The sequence below is a fragment of the Bos indicus genome, chromosome 13, assembly GCF_029378745.1.
Source record: "Bos indicus isolate NIAB-ARS_2022 breed Sahiwal x Tharparkar chromosome 13, NIAB-ARS_B.indTharparkar_mat_pri_1.0, whole genome shotgun sequence".
Classification (NCBI taxonomy): domain Eukaryota; kingdom Metazoa; phylum Chordata; class Mammalia; order Artiodactyla; family Bovidae; genus Bos; species Bos indicus.
The window spans coordinates 10,879,218-10,891,439 of NC_091772.1; the positions used below are offsets into that span (position 1 = coordinate 10,879,218).

At 39.5% G+C, this 12,222-nt stretch overlaps 1 protein-coding gene across 2 annotated transcripts in view; it reads right to left on the bottom strand.

Moving 5' to 3' along the window:
• Window positions 1–1,438: 1,438 nt before the first annotated feature.
• LOC109567898 (ankyrin repeat domain-containing protein 26-like) overlaps window positions 1,439–12,222 on the bottom strand; it is an 86,271-nt gene continuing 75,487 nt past the window's right edge. For both annotated transcript variants that reach the window (XM_070801944.1, XM_070801945.1), the window contains 5 exons: window positions 11,052–11,219; window positions 7,833–8,002; window positions 6,370–6,598; window positions 2,848–2,893; window positions 1,439–1,683 (listed from right to left, as the gene is read on the bottom strand). In XM_070801944.1, the coding sequence (XP_070658045.1) occupies window positions 1,595–1,683; window positions 2,848–2,893; window positions 6,370–6,598; window positions 7,833–8,002; window positions 11,052–11,219 (702 nt within the window). In that variant the 3' untranslated portion in view covers window positions 1,439–1,594. The remainder of the gene's footprint in view (window positions 1,684–2,847; window positions 2,894–6,369; window positions 6,599–7,832; window positions 8,003–11,051; window positions 11,220–12,222) is intronic.

Below are 12,222 nucleotides of genomic sequence, written 5' to 3' on the forward strand. Positions count from 1 at the left end.
TTCCTATTTTTTCATTCCAGTCCCCTACAATGAAAAGGACATCTTTTTTGGGTGTTAGCTCCAGAAGGTCTTGTAGGTCTTCATAGAACGTTCAACGTCAGCTTCTTCAGCATTAATGGAATTACTGGGAGTTGATATACTACTTAATAAATGATAGGGAGTAGGAGAAAAAGGCATCTTCTGAATAATGGGTGACTTGAGCGAGGCACTTATGGGAGAACAAATAACATTTAGGAAGGATAAATGGTACCTTAGGAGGATATATGGGAGTTAGGGGAGTTTTGTGATAATGTCTGTTTGTCTGGTGCATTCTCCAAGAAAAAGTCTTCTAAGACTTTTTCCAAAAAGCAAAGCAAAAATAGATAGATTGGTAGATAGGTAAAGATAAGGTGAAAAGTCTTAGGCAAATCATATTTATCGAGAGGAACTTTCTCTAGTTTTAACACTGTCTCCAAAAGTAAATCAAAAGTCAACTAAAACTGACTCAAATGCATTCCTTTCTATAGTTGAACAATACACAGCTTCTTTCTCCATTCATCTGTTGATGGACATCTAGGTTACTTCCATGTCCTAGCTACTGTAAGTAGTGCTGCAATGAACACTGGGGTACATGTGTCTTTTTGGAATTTGCTGTATGATGCAGGGAACCCAAAGTTGGTGCTTTGTGACAACCTAGAAGGGTGGAATGGGGAGGGAGGTGGGAGGGAGGTTCAAGAGGCAGGGGCCATACGCATACCTATGCCAATTCAGATCAATGTTTGGCAGGAACCATCACAATATTGTAAAGTAATTATCCTCTAATTAAAAACAAAAATTATAAAAAGTTAATTCATTTAAAAGGCAAAAACTCAGGCAAATCTTATTTCTCCATGAGGAAACGCCTATGAATCTGTGTTTAAAGTTATATATAGCAAGTTTTATGCCACTATTAACAACTGTAATACATCAAAACATTGACGGAAGCCATACAGCAGTATCTAAATCTTTAGGTCTATATATAGTGATAAAAACTGGAAAATATAAAAAAGCTATCAATCAACACCACTAAAAATTAAAGACAAGTCTGGCTCTTTGGGTGCTGTTTAAACAGCTGGTATTAGGGCTCAGCGTGAGTTTGTAAAGGGCATCCCTGGTGGCACAAATGGTAAAGAATCCACCTGCAATGCACGTGACCCGAGTTTGATCTCAGGGTCTGGAAGATCCCCTGGAGAAGGGAATGGCTCCCCACTCCAGTATTCTTGCCTGGAGAATTCCATGGACAGAGGAACCTGGTGGGCTACAGTCCATGGGGTCTCAGAGTCAGACACGATTGAGTGACTAACACTATCACTTAGAATATGGAAAACTCAACAGTGCTGATGCTTAAATCTGCTAAAAAGTAAGTTAGATGCAGAGAAACATCACTTAAAATGCTATATAAATTTTCATCATACACACATAATACAAAAATATTTTCCTTTAATAAAGATTTTCTCATCATGTTTAATGGGAAACAACGAAATGGCATGGAAATGGTCCAGTAGAGAAACTTTTACTATTTATCTTTCTGAATCATGTATTTTTCCTTCCAAATCTGTATATCTTGTTCTTCTGTTTACAAAAGTAGGTCATCACACACATTTGACCCATCTGTAGATCTTTGAGAAGACACTCTAAAGGCATCAGATGCAAACTGAGGATCAACTGAAAGAAAAGGAAAGAATTATATTCTTTACCTAAAACATTTGGGTTAACTAAGATTAGTAAACAAACAAACAAAAAAAAAAACCTGAGACCTTTCCTAGTATTCTGAAAAATGAAATATATCTATAGATGACACAACACAAAATACTAATCAAGAGTACAATTTTCTAATCTGCTTATGGTCACAGGTGGGGCTGAGTATCAGAGCTCCTGGTTTTCTCATTCTTCATTCATGTACTCATGCAATTGAGTGAAATGATGAATACTCATGTATTCATGCAAAGGTTCTGTGACAAGCACTGGAATTACAAGATGAAGGTGACCCAGTCCACCCTGAAAAATGATATGCCCCAAACTGGAAAAACAGACAAACAGGCAATTTCCATACAGAGTCACAAATACTAAGATATAAAAGACGGCACAAGGAACACTCAGGAGGGGAAGCCAGCTTTGTGTCAATACTGCCAGCTTTCTGGTGGAGGTGATATGTATGTAGCTACCTGAAGGACGGGAAAAAGTGCAAGAGACGGAGGGGAGAAGCCCGTACAGAGACCGGAGGTGAGCAAGCGAATCTGTGGGATCCTACACAGTCTGGCTGGTTAGATGCAGAGCTAAGCGGCAGAGTAAGCTGGTAGAGAGATAAGGCCAACTACTTTGGCAGGACCCAAACTGACGTGGGTGTTTGGAGCATCTCCCGAGGGTAAAAGATAAACTGGTGACGTATCTAGTGACAGAGAAATTTTAAAGTCACCACCAAGTGACAGCTACACAAACGTGACTGCTCGAGTCTGGGTTTCCTAGCCTTAACCACTACCAGACACTTGAGAGGCTGATGAGCGGCACGTTTTCTGAGAATCGTGTCAGGGTGTAGGAAGACAGCTCCACAGGGATGGAGGAAGTAGAAGAAGGATACAGCTAGAAATAAAAAGAAATACACAGACCTTCAGAGACTGTTTCTCAAGCTATGGTACATGATGAATAAATGAAGAAGGATATTTTTCACTATGACTGCTCACGCTTTCACATTTTTCATTAGCTATGTATATAAAACAATATTTAACACAGCATCTGTTATCCAAACAATGGAAAGAGACGCCATTTATTGTTTACAGTGTATTTCAGAAATCAATGTCTAAATTTAATTCATACATTTTGGCAACATACCTTCTCTTAGTGCTCTAGCTATACTCCTGTCCAACTCCCGCCGCATCTGAAATAAGTCAAATATTTATCTTTAAGATAAACAAGTTATATGTTTATAACTTATTAAATGTGACTTTTAAATAATACTTTTAGAGACTAGACCTAACCTGAAGACTACCTCAGTAGAAAAAAAATCACACAAATAAAAGAAAATGAATTCCTACTTATTCTGCTTATAGATAACACAGAACATATATATGGAATGCTATTTAGATTAATCTGATAAAAAGTACAATAAATATCAGTCTATCAAGTACACATAATTTCAAAGAATTAGGGAATGACCCATAATCCTTGGAATGACCCACAAGATTACTATCTTCTCCCCTAAAAGCTCCTGGCCTAAATATGTACTTCCGAGACTTTATTTTGATTTCTAGGTGAGGATCCTGTTCAAATAGAGGAAGTAGTTTGAGTCGAATGTTAATAAGGAGAACACATCTGTGATTTTCTTTAAACTTTCCCATTTTAAAAAAACAAAGAAAGGTGAGAAAATTATATACAAGAAAACAATGTGCCAGCAAGACTTAATTCTGAAGACGTTTAGCGAGAAGGATTCTCTCATCAGTGTTAGTTTCCGAACTACGTCCCATAGAAGGGGAAGGTCCCCCAGGGGTCGCTGCAGGGTTGAGGAACAGAGAAGTCCCAGCTGCAGGGGCTCTGCCCACTCTTGAGCTAAACGGTTCTATACTTGTCTCCACTTTATGTAACACGGTTCCACGCAGAAGTTTTTTTTAGAAGAAAGGTTGTTTTTTTTTTTTAATATATTTTATTTTATTTTTAACTTTACAATATTGTACTGGTTTTGCCATATATCAACATGCATCCGCCACAGGTATACACGTGTTCCCTATCCTGAACCCTCCTCCTTCCCCCCTCCACGTACCATCCCTCTGGGTCGTCCCAGTGCACCAGCCCCAAGCATCCAGTATCGCGCATCAAACCTGGACTGGCGACTCATTTCATATATGATATTATTCATGTTTCAATGCCATTCTCCCAAATCATCTTTGCAGAAAAACTTTTGTAAGGTATGAGACTCATTGATTTACTCAAAGTTCCTAACTCTACAAAAGAAGTAACGAAGCCAATGGCATTCTTACTGAGTCCTGGGCCAGCTACTTTCTCAGGTAAAGAAAAAACACATAGATTTTTAACTATAACATAGACAAAATGAATATATAAATCCTTCCTATATAATTGAACAATGCTTGTGGCATGACATGACTTTCTAACTAAATTATGCACTTTAAATGCATAAATAAGAATAAATCAATATCAAACTCCTATTTGTAGCAGTTGATATAGTTAATTTAGAAAGGATAAATATTTTTTAAAAACAGGACAGAGAACTTGAAGGAAAAAATCTTTATTTGAATCAAGCAGGCCAAAACTGAAGAGATTCGTCCTTAAAAGGATGTTCATTTTCTCCAGATAAAACCTGGTTAACTAAAATCAGTCAACAATGAATTATCCACATTTTGGGTTATTTAGAACAAAATTTAAAACACGCAACAGATCTCTCTTTACTGTCTGCTGCTGCTGCTGCTGCTAAGTCACTTCAGTCATGTCCAACTCTATGCGACTCCATAGAGGGCAGCCCACCAGGCTCCCCACTCCCTGGGATTCTCCAGGCAAGAACACTGGAGTGGGTTGCCATTTCCTTCTCCAATGCATGAAAGTGAAAAGTGAAAGTGAAGTTGCTCAGTCATGTCCGACTCTTCGAGACTCCATGGACTGCAGCCTACCAGGCTCCTCCGTCCATGGGATTTTCCAGGCAAGAGTACTGGAGTGGGGTGCCATCGCCTTATCCGTCTTTACTGTCTAGCATACTTCTATCCAAGCTGTCATCATTAGTTTATACAAAAAGCATGAGTGTAATCTCAATTATAATCTAAATCTGGTCAGAAATTACAGTTGAACTTCATTTCCTCAGCCTGAAGTTTCAAGGTGAAGACTTATACTCCTACCCTCCATATGAGAAGAGAGGAGATTTATCTAACAGGTGAGTTTGGGACAAGGAACTAAGAAGTGCTTGCTTGGTTCCAAATCTCTTCTTTGAAAAGATGTTGGTGCCCACAGTACTGTGAACTTGGGTGTGCAGTAGGCTGCCTATGTCTGGGACGGGGGTCAAGCATTTGCTTCCTCCCCTTAGGCCTGCGTGGGGAAGTATCTGACTTGGGATGAAGTGTTTAGAGGCCCGCTGTGACTGCACAGCTAAAGCACATCCTCCAATTTCACGGCTCTCAAGTACTAAGACCCAACATAGCCGCAGTGCTGTCGAAGAAACTTTAGGTTGCTCTTCTATGATGGCAAGAAGCCAAATGAGAAAAGAGGTTGAGATTGCATTTAACAAGGGCTACTTTTCTCTGCATCACCAACATCACGAAAACACCATCAAAACGATAAACCCGTGTGCACTGACTGAAATGGATATTTTAACCACAATGATTACACAATGAAAACTGGTTGCAATTTAAAGACTCCCCATCATTGCTATCCTAGATACCATCCATCCAGATGATGTCAAGATAGAGATAAAGTGAGCTTCATTTATAATTTTTAAATGTTTGCATTAACTACAAATTTAGAATCATTCTACAACTGCTCAGCACGATAGTTTTTAGAAATTTAAATCAAAATTCTATAAGTAAAATAGCAATTAAAGACATACTCTTGTACAAGAAAATAACAAAAGATGTTAACCTAAAACCAGAAATTAATCTTTTGATTTAGTATTACAAGTTTGTTTAATTCATAAAAAGGATTTATCTAGGATTCTTTCAAATAAAAAAACATCCATATGTGGTTAGTGTTTAGATGCCAGTGATTCACTTATGTTTGCTGCTGCTAAGTCGCTTCAGTCGTGTCTGACTCTGTGCGACCCCATAGATGGCAGCCCACCAGGCTCCCCCGTCCCTGGGATTCTCCAGGCAAGAACACTGGTGTGGGTTGCCATTTCCTTCTCCAATACATGAAAGTGAAAAGTGAAAGGGAAGTCGCTCAGCCATGTCTGACTCTTCTCGACCCCATGGACGGCAGCCTACCAGGCTCCTCTGTCCATGGGATTTTCCAGGCAAGAGTACTGGAGTGGGGTACCATTGCCTTTTCACTTATGCTTAGGGGTAGATAAACTGCGGTGGGTGCAGCAAAGCTCAGAAATGATTATGAACCACTGCCAAAGTGAAATCAATTAGAAAGTCAAACATTTTAAAGTATACTTTCAGTTACTAGGCAATAAGATTTCATTTCTAAAGTAGAATTTCAATGCAGCTTTTCAAGAAATTTAAAAAGTATCTCTTAAAAATGAGAGATTTAGGACCAAAAAAATCATTAAATGTTTCCTTGATTAGCACAGTTAATGACAGCTTTTACTTAGTGTGCATAAGTCAAATAAATAACTCAGAAGTTCACCAAATTACAAACAAGGATCATTAATATCAGAAATCTGAAACCCAGTGGAAAAAAGATAATAGAACTAACCTTGGTCAAGTAAGTCTCCATGCTATTATTCGAAGGGCGTGGAATTGAGGTAGAAAACCTTAAGTTTGCTCTTGGAGTAAGATTTCTGTTGAGCACTAAAGGATTATTGAAATTTCCAACACAAGGGGGCTCCAGGACTGGCCTCGTGCTAACAGTGTTGAAGAAAGATCTGTTCTGCTGCTTCTCCACCTGAAGTTTGGCGCTGACCACTGCCAGCCTCTGATGAGTCCTGGGTAAGATGGAAAACACCAATTTCATTCATGATTATCTGCATTTTTTAAGTTGCCATATAGTAAATGGAATTCCCATTAAATTATTTGAACACTGAAAACACAGAGCAGACCTCCTGTAAACAATAACAGTTGTAATCTTGCTCTAAAGAAGTACACATGTGTCTGGGGCTCCTCAAGTAATAAGGCACAGTTGGGAGAGGAGAGAAAGGGCATCAGAGAGAAAGGGAGGTGGCCTCACACGGACACCTGCTGCCTCTGGGACAAACCTGCCTCCAGGAAACAGTTCAGGGATGAAGAAACACCCCATGCCACAAAGCCACGTTCAAGTGCTTCCTTTCACCACCCTTGTATACATGTTTCACTCATGACCTCAGAGAAATTCAGCTTTTGGCTCTGAGGAATCACCTAGAGCCACAATCTCAAGGGAGGACGAGAAAGTCAAAGGCTAAGGCTGAAAAGAGCTAAAACAGCCCCAGGAACAATTACAAGTATCCCCTGCTTTTCCAAAGTTCACTTTATGTTACTTCACTTCTCCAAAGGGCCTATGTCAGTACCTGTTTTTGATGATCAAAAAAATAAAAAAATCTGAAGACAATTTCTGGTCTCATTTAAAAAGCCAAAACTCTAAACAGTGTTCAGTGTACGTTTTACAGTGAGAGGCATCGCGCTCCCCAGGCAGGGAGACTGGCCCCACTGACCTCCTTCCCCGGGAAGCCACACCCCACATCTCAGCATCAAGTCGCCACAGCCCTAAGCCCCGTCTGGGAGCACCTGTGCTTCACTTGTGCATATTCATTTCATGTATTGACTAGCAGAATGTGTCCTCAGGTCCCTGCTTCTTTGCTTTATGCTGCTTTGGCTTTTGAAAGGCTTCCTAGGAGCGCTCTGCTTTCAGATAGTGGGGAAGCCTGGACTGGGCACTGCCGGTGGGATCTGCCCTTTCCATCTTCCACACCCCTCAGTCGGGTCACTACATTACTTTTAGCCACTTTGTGACTTACCCTGCCTCTAACCCATGTGTTCATTTCCCCTGTTTCATAAGCACGCCTGTGCATAGTGTGGGAAGCCGTGACACAGTGCTAACAGTCGGTCTTAGGGTGCCCCCTTAGCAGTGGCCAGCTAGTTAGCTTTCCCTTCCTACGAATCTCATGCCCCACTCTATAAAAATTAGGCTTTAGAGACAAATCAATGAACTAAATTTCGTTTCTGTGATTCTGTGTTTTGACTTACTTGTCTAGTTTATCTTCCAATGACTTTATAAGTTCACATTCTACTAGGTAGAGTTGCTTATATTTTTCCAACTCTGCTTTATTAGAATCTTCTTGCAAACTTTTCATTTTGGAGAGTTCAGATTCCAAGTCTTTAATTCTGACTTCCATCTGTTGAAATCCAGCTTGTGTCTAAGGCAAATTGAAAAAGATAACATTTTTAAAATAATCATTAACCTGGAAAATTACATTTATTCCCTTTAGTTTTGAGTCAGTGATTCAGAGAGCGATTTCAAAGGTGAAAAAAAAAAAAAAAGAGAGAGCGGAAGTTTAAAACAATTATTGTTAATGTGAAGTGAATTAAATCTGAATTATAAAATTAAAGTGGAATCACTGTTACAGTAGTACTTATATAATCTGATAATTCAAAGAATAAGAGGATCAACTTAAAATTTTAAAAATTGAACAAGATAATAATTCAAGAGGATGGTACCAGTTCTAAACCACAATATTTTCTTTTCTTCCTAATGGTCTTGTTTTTTACCAATTGGTCTTATAAGTAAAAGGATTCTCTAGTGAGAATCATTCTGAAAGGTCAATTTAGTGATAACTGTGATGGAAACGGAAATATTAAAAGGGAAAACAAGCGCCCCCCTTCCTTCCAGAAATCTACAAAACTAACTGCTCTAAGGGAGGCAGAGGAAACACCTACGCGGTACACATCCAAAATGTACTGTGCAGGGAGAGTGAACTCAAGCACAGGACAGACCAACAAAGTAATCTGCAAAACATGGTGACTTCTCTTAATTTCTCTACGAGATCCTGTCTCGCTCTTTCTTCACTCTCCTGTTGATATTGCTCTACTTGACCGTGTTCTATCATATTCACTTCTGTATGACTTCTGAGGGTCACTACTTCTTGCTCCAACTTCTTTCTCTTCTCTCTAGTTTTTTACATTTCTTTTGCACTAGTTTCATAGATAATAACTCCTGTTGAAAAACTTGATTTTTTGCATCCAGGTACAGACCTTTTGAAGATGCAGTTTCCAGCTCTGCTGGAAAATCATCAGTCTTCAAGAATATAAAGATAGTGTTTGCTAGTGAAGAAAGTGGACTGAGCACAGCCTAACTCAAACCCAGGATGAAATAAATACGATGGTATCTGTATTGTAGAATGTAGGACCAGGGATTACTCAGAGAATCAAGAAAGATGTTCTCACCACCAAGAGTCACAAAATATGTTCTTCACTGTCATCTTTGTCACACAACAATTGCACTTGGTTTTACACTCTTTTATGGTCCTACAATAATATTTTTCTATCTTTCCTCCATAAAATGACTACAAGTCACCTCTTAGTAGAATGTCTCTTACTCCTCCCCCCATCTTAATGTCCCAGGATTTTAAAGAAGTTTGAGGGATACTGTACTGTCATGCATTGGAGAAGGAAATGGCAACCCACTCCAGTGTTCTTGCCTGGAGAATCCCAGGGACTGGGGAGCCTGGTGGGCTGCCGTCTATGGGGTCGCACAGAGTCGGACATGACTGAAGTGACTTCGCAGGGCTAAGTTAATAAATCCCTTCCAAAAGAAGACTATGAGAATAAGACTCTAATTCATAAATCTTGTAAATATGGATTCTAATCCCATAAGCCTTTTTCTGAAGTACAAAGACGTTTTGCTAATTTGAATTGCATTCCAAACAGAATTATTTGCAAAGTTAAAGAAATCCCATTTCCTAACAGTTTACAGAGATGATCCACACATTTTTCTGAACAGCAACAACAAAAAATGCCTCATTCTTGTAATCCTTTGTTACTGTCCATTTATGCAAGACAAGTGCTGTGCACATCAATAAATATTCCCTGTTACATCAATGTATACTTAGCCAAGACTCCCCCTCATGGAAGAAATGTCAATAGTGTAAAATCAGGGGCTAAACTGTTCCTCAGAGCCTAGGTAACAAGCGCTGATGTGAAAGGGCTCAAAGAGCTGGATAGTCAGGAAAGCTCCATGAAGGAGGAGAGACGGCGCCAGGTCTGAAATAATGAAGGACTACCCAAGAGGAAAAGAAACTGTAAAGACAGAAAGGACAGTCTGAGCAAGGGCCAAGGAAAGGTGAAATCAGCCAGCTAACTCTGAGGATAAGATCCAACCACAGGGAAATAAAAACATGTGCACACAGAATCATGGAAATCAGTGTCCACAACAGCATTATTAATAGCCCCAAAGCGGAAACAACCCAAAGCTCCATCTAGTGATGATGGATACATGGCTTAGCTTACTGTTGACAACCAACAGAAACGGAAGAACTGATACTTGTTATCACATGGATGAACTGTGAAAACATGACATCAGATGAGCAAAGCTAATCCCAAAGGAGCATACTGCATGATTCCATTTATATAAAATACCGAGGACAGGCATGTCTAGAGAGACAGATATTAGACTGGGGGTTGCCTGGGACTGAGGGAGATGGGAGGCCATGGGTGGCGGCTAAGGGATGCAGGGTTTCTTTTAGGGGGTGATGGAAATGCTCTAAAATTGACTGTAGTCACCGGTTACACCTCTCTAAGAGATACTGAACTACACATGTCGAGTGGGTGAATTCTATGATACGTCAGTTATATCTCAATAGCTTTTAAAAAAATCCAGTCCAATGCAGGACCCAGATAATCTTCTTAATTCTCTAGTTGGGATGTACGTATTCTACACCATCTGAATACCTCCATGCTTTTACAATATACTTAAAATGAAAAGGAAAGAAGGCAATGCCTAAACTTCACCTGGTTTGCATAATACCTTTTATGCAGAAGTTATTCTGAAATCCATGAAATAAATATAGACAGAATTCTACAGCCATTCACAAAAGGAAAGATGAGAAATGATAATACTCTGAACGTTCCATTAAATTAATGACTTTAATCTGGCTTGCCTCATCATGGTAATACAGTTATCACTTTAAAAAGTATTGTTTCAAAGAAAAAAAAGGCTCTCAACTTGTGTGTATAATGAGGCACAATTCTGAACCTTCCTAAGGGTAAATAATATAAGAAAAAAACAACATAATGCAAATGGCAGGATGAAAGTCTGAGTTTAAGAAACGAGTGCATTATAAAGATAATAAGAAAATTGTAGTAAGTTACTTGTAACAAAATTACAGAAGAAAGCTGACCATGAAAATGAGTGTCCTAAAACACTTTATCCTACATATTAACTGTTAACACGTTCAATTTCATACATACCTGACTTGTGACTTGACGTGGTTGTAGTAGTTTACAATTGTTCTCCAAATCCTGAGCCTCAGCTTCTAACTTAGGACAATAACGTGACATGAGCCTCAGTGAAGCCTCCGACATAGACTGCTTTTTTACAGCGTCATCCAGTTCTTGTTGAAGTTGTCTCACCACTGCCTAATAAGATGCTCTGTCACTGAGTTTATCAAATCACTTTACTATTATGTTATATTAATAACAGATAACTCCAACATATGGACTTTGAAAACTATCGCCACAGACAGCAACTCACCTTCTTTTCCCTCCTCACTGAATCTAGTTACAGACACAGAAGGGGCCACCCTCCAGCCTTCCTGACGTTAAGTTACTCAAAGGATGTGGCCCCACTGTCCACGCCCTGCCCCTCCCAATAAATCTGCAGAGCGTCACCACCTCACGTCCAGAAAGAAATGAGCGTGAAGGTGGGACAAGTGGTGGAAAATTCCACACTGTGGAAACATTTTCCTTTTTTACTAGAAGCTTTGATTAACTCAGAGATCTTCACAGATTCCAACCAGTGCTCAGATCTTTCCAATAGATTCCTACCTCAGCAGAAAAATGGGGCCATTCCCTTGTTGCTTATCTCTTTTATAACTAGTAGGGTGTCTATGTTAATCCCAAACTCCTAATTTATCCCTCCTCCTCACCTTTGCCCTTGGCTAACCGTAAGGACCTACTGGAGAGCACAGGGAACTCTACTCAGTATTCTGTAGTCACCTACCTGGGAAAAGGAACTGAAAAAGAATGGATACGTGTATAACTGAATCAGTTTCCTGTACATCTGAAACTAACACAAAATTGTAAATCAACCATATTCCAATATAAAAGAAAAATGAAATTTAAAAAATGAGGTTGCTCCCATGGCCTTCAAGGAGCCTCGACAACCTGGCCTCCACCTGCCTCCAGACTGCAGCTCCTACAACCCTCTCCCTGACTCACTCCATTCCTGCTGCTCACGAATCCTGCCATCCTTCATTTTTAGAGGACAAGCTTGTATTCAAATGATAGTAATTGATACTTAAAATGAGAATTATGAGCAAATTGTTTGTAAAAATGTTAAGTAAATCATAAACAGCAGTGGGAAGATTAAATCAAGAATAGTTTTGCTAAAGTTCACCACCTGAGTCCCAAATTACGATTT